This window comes from Eleginops maclovinus, chromosome 18, assembly GCF_036324505.1.
Source record: "Eleginops maclovinus isolate JMC-PN-2008 ecotype Puerto Natales chromosome 18, JC_Emac_rtc_rv5, whole genome shotgun sequence".
In the NCBI taxonomy this organism is placed as follows: domain Eukaryota; kingdom Metazoa; phylum Chordata; class Actinopteri; order Perciformes; family Eleginopidae; genus Eleginops; species Eleginops maclovinus.
The window spans coordinates 16,903,981-16,918,463 of NC_086366.1; the positions used below are offsets into that span (position 1 = coordinate 16,903,981).

The window sequence follows — 14,483 nt, forward strand, 5'->3', positions numbered from 1 at the left end:
CAGCTCTTCTTCGACACACCCAGCAAACACGTCCACAGAAAGGACCGGGTCACTGATGCCACTAACACTCGTGTTACTGTGGATCATCATTCAAAAAGTCTGCCTGAGACTGAATTCTATGACTCTACAAAAAATATCCATAATATTCATCATCTGGAAACACATAGAGGTCATTTAGAAACAGGAATGCATGATGATTCACTTTACAGGTCTGTAATCTCCTAATTATTTTCTACTCATTTTTCAAAAGAAGTATTTGTTTTGGCTCTAATGACAGAAAACAAATATTCAAAGATGTTTTTATTTATTTTTGATATAGGTTTAGTTTATGAACAGTGTTTTGACTTCAAGATACATTTTCTTGAATGAACGAATCAAATAAACTCAGAAAACTCCTGTTAATATTAATTCAGTATTAGAAATGTTATCCAATGTACTGTATATGTTGAATTGTATGTCAGCCTGTATTTTCATGCTTTTGAGCACTGACTCAAAGAGACTTAGTCTTCATGTCTCTTCACTGTAAGTTAGAACGTCAAGATACACATCACATTTTCTTGTATTAATAAACATTTTATGACAGGAGAAACTAATACATCTTCATTGTTATGGTATACGAGTCCCTGTTCTTCTGACAGACAATTATACAAAGAAAATACATTTGCCATTTTAATACATTTTAGACTCACAAACACAAATAGATCTTACACATGTTACAAAATGTCGAAGGAGCAGCAACAATCCAAACTTCTTACAAAACATGAGCTTACAAAGTTAAAACTAAAAATACTAACCACAATCCAATCTCCTCTGTGGTCAAATCATATGCTCCTAGGCCTTAGTGATGTAGCCCTCCTTGATTAGGAAATCATAGATTTTGCGAGTCTTGTTCACATCGATCTTAATCAGCGCGCGGGCCTGAGCCAGCCGCAGCCCGCCCTGCCGTCTGCACTCATTCAGCAGTGCCTGCTTATATTCCAGGTAAGCCCCCGGCACCAGACGCACCACCTGGCATAACTACAAGCACAAAACAAATACAAGGGTCATTGAGGTACATTGAAAAACAAATAAAAAATGTTCTCAGCCTGACTATACTTTAAACAAAGAGATTATCAGCTCAGTGTCTGAAACTCCAGTAGGATAGAGAACCAATATTTCCAACTGACATTCACACCCAGTTAAAAACACCTGGTCCGGCGCATGGAAGCGCAAATGTTTGCCAGTAAACAGCTTTGGTCAAGACTGAAAACTAAAAAGCTAGTAAATGGATTGTCATGTAGTTTTTTATTTATGTTATTATTATTGATGTTACCATAAGGTTTAATCCTACCAACTTTCATTATTGACTGACTTATAATTTAGCACCACCAGCGGGTCCTCATGGCCTAAGATGGTGAATGATGGTGGCCTGCTTCAAATGAGCATGTTAGCATTTTCAAACCACTACAGCCTTACGGAGCTGCTGGCTTTTCTTTTGACTCTCACCCTCATCGGATAGCTGATACAGTGCAATCTCTCTAGTGTAAGTCCTATCTGCATTATTGCGACAACTGTGTTAAAGAGGCAAGGAGTTTCTATTAAAAACTGATGAAAAATCTAACTGTTAACATGTCTCAACCTATTATTATGTAATTATCATGTACGCATATGTGATGCAGGGATACATGTGTTGCCATTTTGGCCGGTTGGTACAATTTTGGCTTTTTAGATGTTGTTGAAGAAGATATAAGACAATCTATTTCACCATAATGAAGTATTTTTTAAGACCCCTTAGGCACAGATAAGAAAGAACTGTACCTCTTTCTCCCGCTCGTCAAGTTTCTCTGTTCCCGGCAGTCCAGTCAGGTTCAGAGGAGGGGCGCTCCGCCTACCTGTTGCTGTGGAGGAGAAATTTAACAACAGTCAAACAGGCTTGCAGCACCCTAGTGTTGGTCTACACCACAAATAACATAATAGCAGGCTGACAAAATGCAGTCAATTCCTTTGCTTGGGGGAAACAGGGAAACAAACATTTATTTTGTTTATTCAGTGTGCATATTGTGTAAATATAGCCGTGTGGGAGTGTGCGTCACATTTGTGCTCTAGAGGTTAAGGAAAGGCAGCTAATTTAAAAGGTAAAACCAGCAAGATAAATACGCATGCAGGGGCCTATTTCTCGACTGTATTTCTGGAGAAGCGTGCGCATTAATTTGACTGAGCCTGGGGCCATGCCTAGGCCACAGAGAGGAGGGAGTACATAGGGGAAAGGGGAGATAAGCTTTGTACCTGACACTGTAATTGTTGTGACAGCTGGAGTGATGCCAGCGTCTCTATAATGAAAAAGAAAAGTGTTAGCATCTCTACAAGCTTATTCACACACACACACACACACACACACACACACACACACACACACACACACACACACACACACACACACACACACACACACACACACACACACACACACACACACACACACACACACACACACACACACACACACACACACACACACACACACACGTCTTTGTCCACTATTCTCTAACCTCACTGGGTTAATCATCCAAAATACATGAATCATTACATTCAAGATTTTTTTAGTTATGTGGAATAATTAGAGGAACTTGATATCACACACAGAAAACACTTTGTGAGCAGCGTCACATTAAAAAGACTAAAATTAAGAGACTGAGTGTGATGCACAGTAACATGAATGACTGCCTATTCGTCTCAGCCCGGCTGCTGCTGAGTATAATGAGGGAGGTCAGCAACTCCGGGAAACTCAACTTCAGCAGCCCTCCGATTACACATTGGATAACAAGCAGGAAGTCTCACATTGCTGCTTGTTTGCTGAGCCACTGCTGGCAGGCTCTGCCATCCTGGATGTACTGCAGCACGTCACACAACATGGTCCGCTTTCTCCGCTCCTCCTCACGCAGGCGCTTCGCCCGCTCATATACCTTGGCGCCTGAGAGTTGGAAACACAGAGGGAGGGACTTTATTAGAACCAAACTTTAAAAAAGTATATTCAGGGTAGGGACCAATATCTTATTTTTGACTGCAGGCTTCGGCTTGACAAAACTCATTTTTGAAAAAATATATTTTTCCATTTTGTTTTCCACTGCAGATCGTAGCCCCTTAAGGGGACTGCCATGTCATCTGAAACATGATTCATCAATTTATGCATAGTTTTTCAGCCTGCCAGTTAAAAAAAATAGAGGTATTTACTTGGCTATTTAAAATCACTGGTTTGTGCACATTTTGAAAGTGATGATGAGGAGTTTCCAGGTTAGACCCCTTTGTTTTTTATTAATAAGTTGGCTACCATTTACTGAACCAACCCTTAAAATAAAGGACATTTTAAGTCATTTAATAATCTGCCAGAAATCCTCTGATCTAAGCGTTTCTGACATAAAAACTAGATAAATAATAATACAATATCCAGTTTCAATCTGAGCAAAGCCTCAGCAAACTAGCCAAACATTAAAAAAATCCTAATAATTATACACTGTGATGTTGTTGTAAATAATAATTAACACATAAGATTTAAAGCCAAACTCAAATGAAACACTTAGGCTCAAATCTGAACGTCATTTTTAAATCTTTTAGATTGTTATTGATAGAGGAGTGAAAAACAGACTCACTGCAGAAAGACTTGATCCCTGCCTTTCTGTACTCCTTCAGCCTGCGAATTTCTCTCCTCAGGTCAAACTCCACTGAAAGGAAAAGGAGAAAAAATAATATTAAAGATACATTTAAAATAAAAACCTCGACAAGGTTGAAATAATGGAATTATTTAGATAAGAAGAGTATATCCACAAAGGCAAAATTCCCTATAAATTGAGTAAGATGTAAAAGTGAGACATCTTAATTATAGTACACTTTTTGTTGGATTTTCATTTGTAAAAGAGAAGGAAGTATTCTGACATTGCCTTCCCACGATAATAAAAAAACAACATAATTTGAAGAAACAACCATCTAGTAATGTTGAGGCATCAGGAAAGAAGTGGTTAAATGAATTCTTTGTGACTGATTCCTAGAGCCTATTCATGTGTCATCAGGCAGATACTAACATGCATGACTCTCAATGAATTTGTCATGTTCAATCGGCCCAACCACTCTGGCAAATCGTCTCATGACATCGTACAGCTCCTGCACCTCCTTTGGGTAACATCGCTCCAGCACTGGAAGAGAGAGAAGGAAAGAAATTAGTTGCCATGAGGCACAAACAAAGATATAAGACATACATGAAACAAATATCCACCGGCTTGCATACTTTTTTCCTTTATGTTCCCCTAAACTGCATAATCTCCTAGCTTAGACTATCGGTCATTGCATCAGACTGCTAGCAACAACGCAAAGGGCTTGATGATTACACACAAGTCAGCCCAACAGACTCTGTGTTCTGTTGGTCTTGACAAACAGCAAATACATGCAGTCCTCTGTAACTTCTTATTAAAAATACTAAGAGTCTTAAGCCATGTCATCAGCTCAGCTTCAGAATTGTATTTCTGAAAGCACTACGGATTGACTTTGTGGGGCTTATAGGTAATGGTTTTACCATGACATCTAGTCATGAAGTTGTCCAACATCTAAAGAGGGACCAAAGATTCTCGTTTCATTGCTAATTGCAGCCATTTTAGCTAAGTGTTAATCAGAGCCAGAATTTGAAATTCAGTTCTGATTTTTTATTTTTATTTTACTAATTCATAGCTTAGTTGAAAAGCAGAACAAGTCAAATGTTTCAAAACCTCAGATAGAGCAACAATCTGCTCCCTGATATTTGCTCAACAGATGTGTACTCCCCACCACTTAGCTCACTCTCGAGCATGTTGCGATTGTCTCAAAGCATTGTTTGTTTTGCTGAGTAACAGACAAGTGAAGGAGCAAGAGAGGAAAGCTGTTGTGTGGGTGTGTGTGTGTGTGAGTTCATCATGCTTCTGCATATGAGTGCTAATGAGCAACTGCCCTCTCATGCTAAACACGTGAAGTTATATGCTTTAACAAAACAGCTGACACGGAACAATGTTGTCCCCAAGACATTACCACTGGAATTCTGTGTGGTTTCACACAATCACTGACCGCACACTTAACACAGTCTTGAATATTTTACTGCTACAACCTTTACAGGACTCCAGACTGAATGCTGCCCTGAAACAGCGCTGGTCAGTCTGCCTCCTGCTTTCCCTGAGACATGATACTGTGAGCCTCCCGGGCACGGATACTACCTCCATTATTGCATGTGACACACACATGAACATACACACACAGACACACACCGTAGAGACACACGGTCTGTGACAGTCTCCATGACAACCAGTCTGCAGCTCTACAGCTACTTTGAGTTCCCTTTTGTCTAAAAAGACTCGGGCGATAAGGGAATGGAGGGAGGGGAAAAAGGAGCTGGTGTAACTGCAGGCTTGAGGATACATAAATAAAAGATGTTGGGAGAACTCTTCAACTCCCAAACCCCAGACAATTTCAAAGAGCGACAAGTGGAGATAAAACGATGGGCTGGGTGGTCGGTCATAGTAAAAAAAAAACAGCCCCTCGCTGTCTGTCTGACCTCTAATGCAAAAACCCAAGAGATGCAAAGAACAGCATTACAGAGCTTGCTGAAATCCATTCTGTGACAGGTGGATCAATAAACCAAGCCCCATGCATTTCAGTCATTATGGTAGCATTGCTCATCGTAAAGGGATCTATTTGCAGAGAAGCAATTATGCCGTGGCACACTCTGGCCCACAGATTATTCGCAGCCCTGATCATAAAGACGAGATCTGTTGCCACACTTCAGCGACCCGAGGGGCCATAGAGGTTAACGGTGGTTATTACACCGAAGCTGTTTGCAAGCATCTTTAGAAACCGTCAGCAGCGATTTGGCTGCTTGATATCAGATGCCTCGCTGAGTTGCTATGAATACTGTGGCAGTCGAGCCCGTGTAAGTTTCATAGTGGCACTTACTCTGGAATTTACGCAGGTTGATCAGCCCGTGGTCTCGGATTACCCTGAAAGAGACGGTGATTTAGATTAATGACTATGCACATTTCATATTTTGATTGCTCTGCAACAGTAAACCTGGTGCAATTATTTTGGCTGTTACAGTCTGTAACCACACCAAACCATTGAAAATCCATTATATACTGATCATCTGTCTTGTACACAGCAGCTTGGTGATATTAGTTCGAAAAGGCTCTCCCTTTATAAGTGTACTCAGTAGTTCAGGGATCAGAGGAGTGTCTCGGCCCGTGTCAATGGCCTGGATCCCCTCTGACAAGCTACCAGTTAGCAGATATGAAATAAGGACCTTGGAAAGAGGGAACTTGGGAACACACATGCCTCCGCAGTCACACATGCCATTCCACCATGCTTGAGGAGCACAAACTCTTTAAAGTTGATTTGGTGATCGATCCATTACAGCGAGGATTGATGATGGATGTTCCATAATGCCAGTTGACAGGCGGAAAGTGGAGGAGATTCTCTAGAAATAGTACCAACTGACTGACAGCTTCAAATGCTAATTATTTTATTTTTTTTATAGAAAATGAACAGTGCAAATAGGGCTACTATTCATTATTCCATCTCTCCTCTTATAACAGCTTGTTTTGTTTGATCAACGGTTTAAAACACACGCTGAGGTCACGCAGTAGACCCTTTATTAAGTACGCTTAGCATAAAAATATCCTACATGAAGGTTATGATGTTCAGCTTTTGAGAGAGATGTAAATTAAACTGTATGGTCATTATTAAGAATAGTAATAGTTTGTAGTACTGTTGAGCTGTTACGGGTTAAATGAATAAAAAACACGATTTACATTTAGTCTGTGTAAATAGTAAATGATGACTTTTCTTTATATAAAGTCACTAATGGTGTATTTTGAATATTTACTTAAACAATGTTTTTATTTTTTTGTAAATCCAATTTGTTTGCAAAAGGAACAGAGGACACCATCTTTGCACACCTTAAAAACTGAGAAACATGGTAACATTTGCAGAATTCAACAGCAAATTTTCCCCATTTCAAAACATGTTCAATTTTGAATAGATGTTCACGCAGCTTGTGTTTTGCACCTGATTGACTCCCTGTGGCTTGTAATGAGAACCTGATAAAAAAGGTTTAAGTATGCAACTATAATCACACTGCTGAACAATTCCAGTCTCCCTGGACTTGTGTTTTTAATGTGCAGCAAAAGCAAAAGAATTATCGATTTTGGATTTTAAAACTATTAATAAGTTAGCATTTCAATTTTAATTTGAGTTAATGAATATAAATAAGGAACAGACAGGTTTCTAATAGGTTTTCCTTGTACATTTTAATTCAGTATAAAATGCATTCATTCAACCTGAAAGCATGATACAAATCTGTGAGAAATGAGGCTCCAAAAGGTCAATGTAGAAGCTTACAGTGCCATCAGATGACAGACAGTGGTCATTACATGATGCAGGGTACATCAATTCTATATTCATGATTTGATGGAGAAAAAAAGGACTTACTTTTTTCTCCGCTGTCTCTCTTTTAGTCTCGAATGATAAATATCAACAACAGACAGCTTGAGAGCTGAAAGAGAATAGTACATATGAGGAAATATTGCAGTTTGAATCATTATCTTCTATTTTGTTAACAAAAAACTATTTTTTAAAATATAATTACAATTCTACTCACCACGTAGGATGTCCGAATCATCATCAACAAAGTCGATATCTTTTAAATCCCACTCTGCATAGTTGTCGAACTCCTTTCAGGACAGAGAAAAATTGATTGACATAATATTCTGGCTAAATTGAAATATTCCCGTTTAAATATAGCTGATTGTAGATCTAAAAACAGTACTCATGTAAGAAAGAGTGAAAGCAAACTATTGGGCAATAACGGCATGATTAACCGTCTTATTACATTTAATAATAACACGCCATTGTCAGCACACAGATTATAAAGAACAGGAAACATGTATCCCCTCACCTCCATGAAGTCTGCTCTTGCAGGCATGTATCCAGCCATGTCTCTGGAGAGCACTGAGTCAAATGTGGGCCGAGGGGGATCATCAGTGGCTGTAACATCAGAGAAACACATTAGCACTTTAGAATAAAAAATAAATCTTAGTAATATGCACGAAAACAAGAAATGAGCTACTTGCTACAGTCTCCCAATATATGGTTAAACATTGCTAACAGTACTTATTGGAAATATCAGAAAACAGTAAACAGATTTTTCCCTGCCTTGAGTTTGCCAACTGCTGCGTGAACGATACAGATGGAGAACGGCAGATGGAGACCTAAGTCCTGCTCGAAACTGAGAAAGTTCCTGACTTGCCAACTGCTTCTCTCTAAATGGTCAGTGCCTCTCAGGCTACAAGTTTAATTGAACTTTTTTAATGTAAATCTTTGTTCTGGAGGCTCTGAATGCCAATAATGATAATTACTGTCATTTTCAAAACCTAATCTGTATATTACTTCATGTTAATGCAGACAAGGCTCAAGGATTGGAATGAAACCATGAAACTAATATGAATGTCTTTTTGCTAAATTTATGTGGAGATGCGAGGACAGAATAACTACTGAACTTGCTGCGTCTAATTTTTCCTGAAACATGAGAGATGACAATAATGACGAAGGAAGATAATGTTGATACTGACGTTTAAAGGGAATAGCTCCCTCTGCAAAGCGTGAGTCTTTTGTTTTTCGGAGGCTGAGCAGTGTGGAGGAAAAGAGTGGGTTGTTGATGAAATTCTTCATGTAGTGGCTCTCGCACTCCTCTTTGGTCTTAGTGCGCATTTGATATGCCACATCCTGCCTGAAAAAGAAAAATGTTACAAATAAAAATGTAAATGTAAAGCAATATTTCAAATAGTTTGCTAAGGTAAAGTGCTCAGCGTAAATGAGTACACCCCCTTTGAAAACTAACATTTTAAACAATATCTCAATGAACACAAAAACAATTTCCAGAATGTGGACAAGACCAAGCTTAATATAACGTCTGTTTAACTTTTAACATGAAAGTAAGGTTAATAATATGACATAGATTACACATTTTTCAGTTTTACTCAAATAAGGGCGATGCAAAAACGACACAACAAATCTACTACATCTAGTACTTTGTTTGGCCTCCATGATTTTTAATGACAGCACTAAGGCATGGAATGAAGTTGGAAACATTTTGCTACATCAATCTTTTCCCATTCTTCAAGAATGACCTCTTTTACAGACTGGATGCTGGATGGAGAGTGATGCTCAACTTGTCTCTTCAGCATTCCCCATAGGTCTTCAATTTGGTTCAGATCAGGAGACATACTTGGCCACTGAATCCCTTTCACCCTGTTCTTCTTCAGAAATCCAAAAGTGGCCTTAGATGTGTGTTTAGGATCATTGTCATGTTGGAAAAGTGCACGACGACCAAGGGTGCAGAGTGACGGTACCATCTTCTCTTTCAGTATACAGCAGTACATCTGTGAATTCATGATGCCATCAATGAAACGCAGCTCCCCGACACCAGCAGCACTCATGCAACCCCACATAAGGACACTGCCACTACCATGTTTCACTGTATCCACCATGCATTTTTCTTTGTATTCCTCACCTTTGTGACGCCATACAGTTTTGAAGCCATCAGTTCCAAAAACAATTATATTGGTTTCATCACTCCAGAGAATAGAGTCCCAGTAGTCTTTATCTTTGTCAGCATGGGCCCTGGCAAACTCTAGGCGGGCTTTTTTGTGCCTGGGCTTTAGGAGAGGCTTCCTTCGTGGACGGCACCCATGTATGCCATTCCTCTGCAGTGTATGCCGTATTGTGTCACGGGAAATAGTCATCCCAGTTTGGCTTTCTACTTCCTTAGATAACAGCAGTGAACTTGCATGCCGATTTTCTTCCACCCTTCTCATCAGAAGACGCTCCTGTCGAGGTGTTAACTTCCGTGGACGACCTGCACCTCTCTTTGAGATGGTTGCAGTTCCATCTTTTTTGAGTTTTTGTTCCACTTTTGCTGCAGAATTCTGACTAATAAGTAAAGCTTTGCTGATCTTCTTGTAGACTTCACCTTTGCGGTGTAAAGAAATAATTTTCTTTCTCTTCCATGTGGTGCCATTGCTAACAACATGAAATGGGAAGGTTTTTTTTTTAACAACACCCTTTTATAGTCAACTGTCTGCTGGACACCTGTGTAATGAATAATTACACTCACCAGTGGTTGATTATTGTTAAATTAAACATTTGTAGTCTAACATTTAGCTTTGCCCTAGAGACTTTCGGTGGGGTGTATTCATTTTTGCATCGCCCTTATTTAAGTAAAACTGAAAAATGTGTGATCTAAGTTTTCTTTTAATATTATTCACCTTAATTTCATGTTATAAGTTAAACAGATGTTATATAAAACTTAGTCTCGTCAACATTTTGGAAATTGTTTTTGTGTTCATTAAGATATTGTTTAAAATGTTACTTTTCGAAGGGGGTGTACTCATTTACGCTGAGCACTGTATGTAAATATTTCATGAAAGCAGTAAATATTGTTACAATATCAAATGGCTAAGTAGAAATTACAGTGTTATTGTAAAATACTTTGGCCCTCTAAATGCTAACTAAAAAGGTCTTTCACTCAAGATTTCAGAAAACAGAATCAAACCCACTAAATCATTGTTTTAATTAAAAACGTTTAATTAAGAAAACAATACCCCAGACAAATCAATATACTTTGTCTGACAAATGAAGATGAAAAGTGAGTTGGGAGATTAAGTTTAAATCTAGGGGAAATGAATTGCAAGCTACAAGTGTCAAAGCACTCACCAGTTTCCAAAGCCGCAGTCCATCACTGCTTCCAAGAGGGCCATCTCTTCCTGTGCCGTCCACCCAGGCTCAAGCACAGGGAAGTCTGATGTCTGTTTCATGAGTAAGAAGAACATAAATACTATGCCTGAGTGTGGTGATTGTCTGTATGCAAGACATCTTTTAATTTAACTTACCATGATTTCATATTTGTGATCACTCTCATGCGTCTTGTGTTCAAATCCTTTGGTGAAACACTGAAATTAAAACATTCAATTTCAGTCTAGGAATATACAAGATCTCTGATAACATCGTGTGCGTTTATCACGTACTCACCTGGAGACAGAGTAGAAAAGGTGAGGGTCCACATTCTGCACACTTGATGTAAGGCTCAGTTAGATATGATGAGCATCCTCTGCATGATGGTTTATCAACATCATCTGAAATGGACATGATAGTGTTTTAATCACTGCCGACTAACAGGGCAAACTGTCATATAATTATTAGCTAAAATGGAAACTGATCACTTACTAAATGAATGGCTATAAGTACAGAGGTTTCTTAAAGCGGACCCTAAATTATAGCCAGCAAATGCTAATGTAAACAAACCACTGCTTATAACGATAGCTTGGATGCTAACGCTATTTATGAGAGCTAAACTAGCATAAGGACGAACAATCTCTACTTAAAAGCATATCGTGTGGAAACGTCACACAATGATAATCCAGAAAACGGAGAGTTTATATTCACAACATGTATTAAATTGGGGCATGTGTGTGTTAGCTATGTGCTAACGATAGCAGAAATATGCTAGCTGCATTGAAGCTAACGTGGCAAACCATCGGTAACTATAGAAACGAGCTGTGTGTTTAGTGTAAAGCTGCAGCGGTAAAAATCACTTCCGATACTTACTTCCAAAAGATGCCAAACGATCCATAAGAAAACGTTTTATTAAAACTAATACCAGGATAAATGGTGCTCTTTTTCTCCTTTTAGGTTTGAAGGTATCTCCTATAGCTGCATTACTGCCATCCTCTGGAGTAGAAGAAGTATTTCGCTTAGATGTCGTCTTTTCTATGTTACCCTACTGTAGTCTCTTCATTCTCACAGACAGTGATGTTAGGTAACATACTGTCCTTAAGTACAATTTGGAAGTAATTGTACTTCACTTGTGTATTTCTATTTTATGTTACTTTGTTTTTCTACTCCACTACAATTCAGAGGTAAATAGTGTACTTTTAGTAAAGTAATTAAAATTAGCTCCAACTTTACCAGCAAACGTAAAGTCTGGTGCCCTTTTTTCTGTCTTAATGAAAATAGTGTTGTTGAAAAGGGATATACAGATAGGCTTGTCCTGTCATGTTCTTTTAATTACTTAGCAGGCCTGTAGCACTTTTTTGTCGGATGACTCCCTCCATGATTTCTCAAAATCATCCAATAGTTGACTAGGGGCTGTTTTCTGAATAGATAACAGAAGGGCATTTCTCCCTTCTCAATATGAATTTCATATGGCCTGGATAGTTTGTTTTAAATTAATATGCATAAACTACATTTCCGTAATCTAACTTTGATCTAAATAAACCTTCAAATGATTGTAAAAAATGACTGTGATATTTACCCTTCTACCACAAGGTGTCAGTATTGCACCGTTTATGTTTAGAAAAAAATCCACGCCTTGCAATCTCTCTTTGTCTTTCTCTGAGCACACACCACCACCTGAGCCTTGTACAGGCCAGTTTGTGTTAGGTTGGATAATGGCCAGACAGATATTTTCCCCCTCCTTAAATCTCACCATAACAAAATGACTTGCCCTGAAAACAACTCACTCTAATAAAATAAATATCTTCCATTTCTGATATTTTCCATTGCAGGTGTCCAGCTCTGGCCCCAGATCGTACAACTCCTGCGGCTCAAGGACACACCTGGTGACTACACTTCAGGGGACCTGGCAAACAAAAATCTAAAGACCTTAACACATAAAACTTCAACTCTCCTTGCCTCAAAACCACTAAAAGTAAGTCAGAAAGCATTTTTTGTGTGATTTGGGTAAAAAAGCTCTTTGATTCAATACAGATGTGACATCAGCAGATAGCTGGAAATCACCTCACATGACAGAACAATGATAATGTCAAACTAGGCCCATCGCTTCAGATTCAAATGTGCTGCCTTTTTGACATTTAAGGAGGAACTATATAATATAATTGAATTAAAATAGTAAAAAATGTAAGTAAAGTAAAATGAGTCTTCATTTGATCAAATACTTAGCAAGAGCTGTTAGTCCATAAATGGAAAGTATTTTGGCCTCTTAACCACACATTGGGGTAAATGTGAGTGTTCTTCTTGTCTCATTTTACCCTGAGCCCTCTCAGTGAGGACGATCCACAGAGACAAGGGCGTTCAGTTGCTCCGTACATTGCGTCCAGTCTCCTGACCCGCTGGGGGTGCCTTAGACCTCTGGGGAAGGGCTCAGTCAGCGTGAGAGCCCCGAGCAACTCCCATCTATGAGTGAGGACAGAGCGGCCTCCTGACAGACTGTGCACTATAAAATGACAGTTGTATTTTCCTCTCTGTAGAGTTTTCAGCAAACTGCCATAATGCATTTTGTTTAACAACCCGTTCTGGGCATTATGGTTTATGTATCTTTATATGGAGGGACTTCCCTTTCTGTGTGACAGTTGGCAGTTTCACCCTGAACGACCCTCACTGAAGCCCACAGCAACTGTTTTGAACTTGATAAACAGCCAAACATGATTTGGAGATTTGGAGATTACTACCTCCAAAATAATGGAAATTGATATGCTGATACAAAAACCCCTTCTGTGAGAAAAATAATATGTTGGACCCACAAGAGCAGTGTGAGATCCAACACTATTGTTGGGCAGTTAGGCCTGGCTCTGATTTCAGTGTTGTAGTTCACCCTAAAGGTGTTGGATAGGTTTTGAGGTTAGGGCTCTGTGCACACCAAACTGCATAAAGAAAGCTTCTTTTTTTTAAAAGACCTGGCTTTGGCAAAAAAACAAAGTGTCTTTGACAAACTGTTGACACAAAGTTGGAAGCTGAAATATTGAGATATATTGCAGTATTAAGATTTTCCTGAATCAGAACTGAGGGATCAAAAACTAGTGGGAAGGGGTGTCCGCTTACTTCTGGCTAAAGTGCTGTTATTGTTTTTAAATGATGTTCCCACAGAGGACACCATAAGCTAATATACAGTGAGCTTATATAATTACTGGCGAGATGGTGTTTTGATTCACCAGTGGTTTATGATTCATACCATAGCCTTTATGTCCCTGGTTCGAATCCAAGGACCTGTTACTCATTCAGTCAACAAAACAATAACGTGAGTAATCTGAAAACAATTGTTGAGAAGATGAAGTTTGCTGCAGCCCATTTTGTGTAAGGACAGTATACCATATCCCCCGCATGACTTTAATAAACCAAATGTCTCACTGCAAGTCCATTAAAATGCCAGGGTCAGCATATGTGGGAGCATACTGTATTAAATCACATTGTGGCGGTGAATGCAGGCAGAATTCATTATCCACATGGAGACTAACAAAGAAAATAATGTAAGCCTTACAGAGTGACATGTGTGCTCCCCTACAACGGCCCCTGGTGCAGCATCCCTGCCTGTGGGCAGACAACCTGCTGTCTCTTCAGCCACATGCCACCCCCGCCTACCCACAATACCTCTCTATCCTTTGCGTTCACACCCAGAATAAAAGCCCTGTAAGACCAGGCAAACC

The 14,483-nt window shown here is 39.2% G+C and overlaps 1 protein-coding gene across 1 annotated transcript; it reads right to left on the reverse strand.

The window, feature by feature from the left end:
- Positions 1–285: 285 nt before the first annotated feature.
- Positions 286–11,825, reverse strand: tada2a (transcriptional adaptor 2A). The gene is made up of 15 exons (XM_063906247.1): positions 11,650–11,825; positions 11,074–11,177; positions 10,935–10,994; positions 10,759–10,850; positions 8,616–8,773; positions 7,943–8,031; positions 7,646–7,718; positions 7,477–7,540; positions 5,947–5,990; positions 4,056–4,166; positions 3,627–3,698; positions 2,818–2,950; positions 2,266–2,309; positions 1,798–1,877; positions 286–1,017 (listed from the first exon to the last, which is right to left on the reverse strand). The coding sequence occupies exons 1-15, from the start codon at positions 11,672–11,674 to the stop codon at positions 832–834; spliced, it is 1,335 nt and encodes a 444-aa protein (XP_063762317.1). The 5' UTR covers positions 11,675–11,825; the 3' UTR covers positions 286–831.
- Between the last annotated feature and the right edge of the window lie 2,658 nt (positions 11,826–14,483).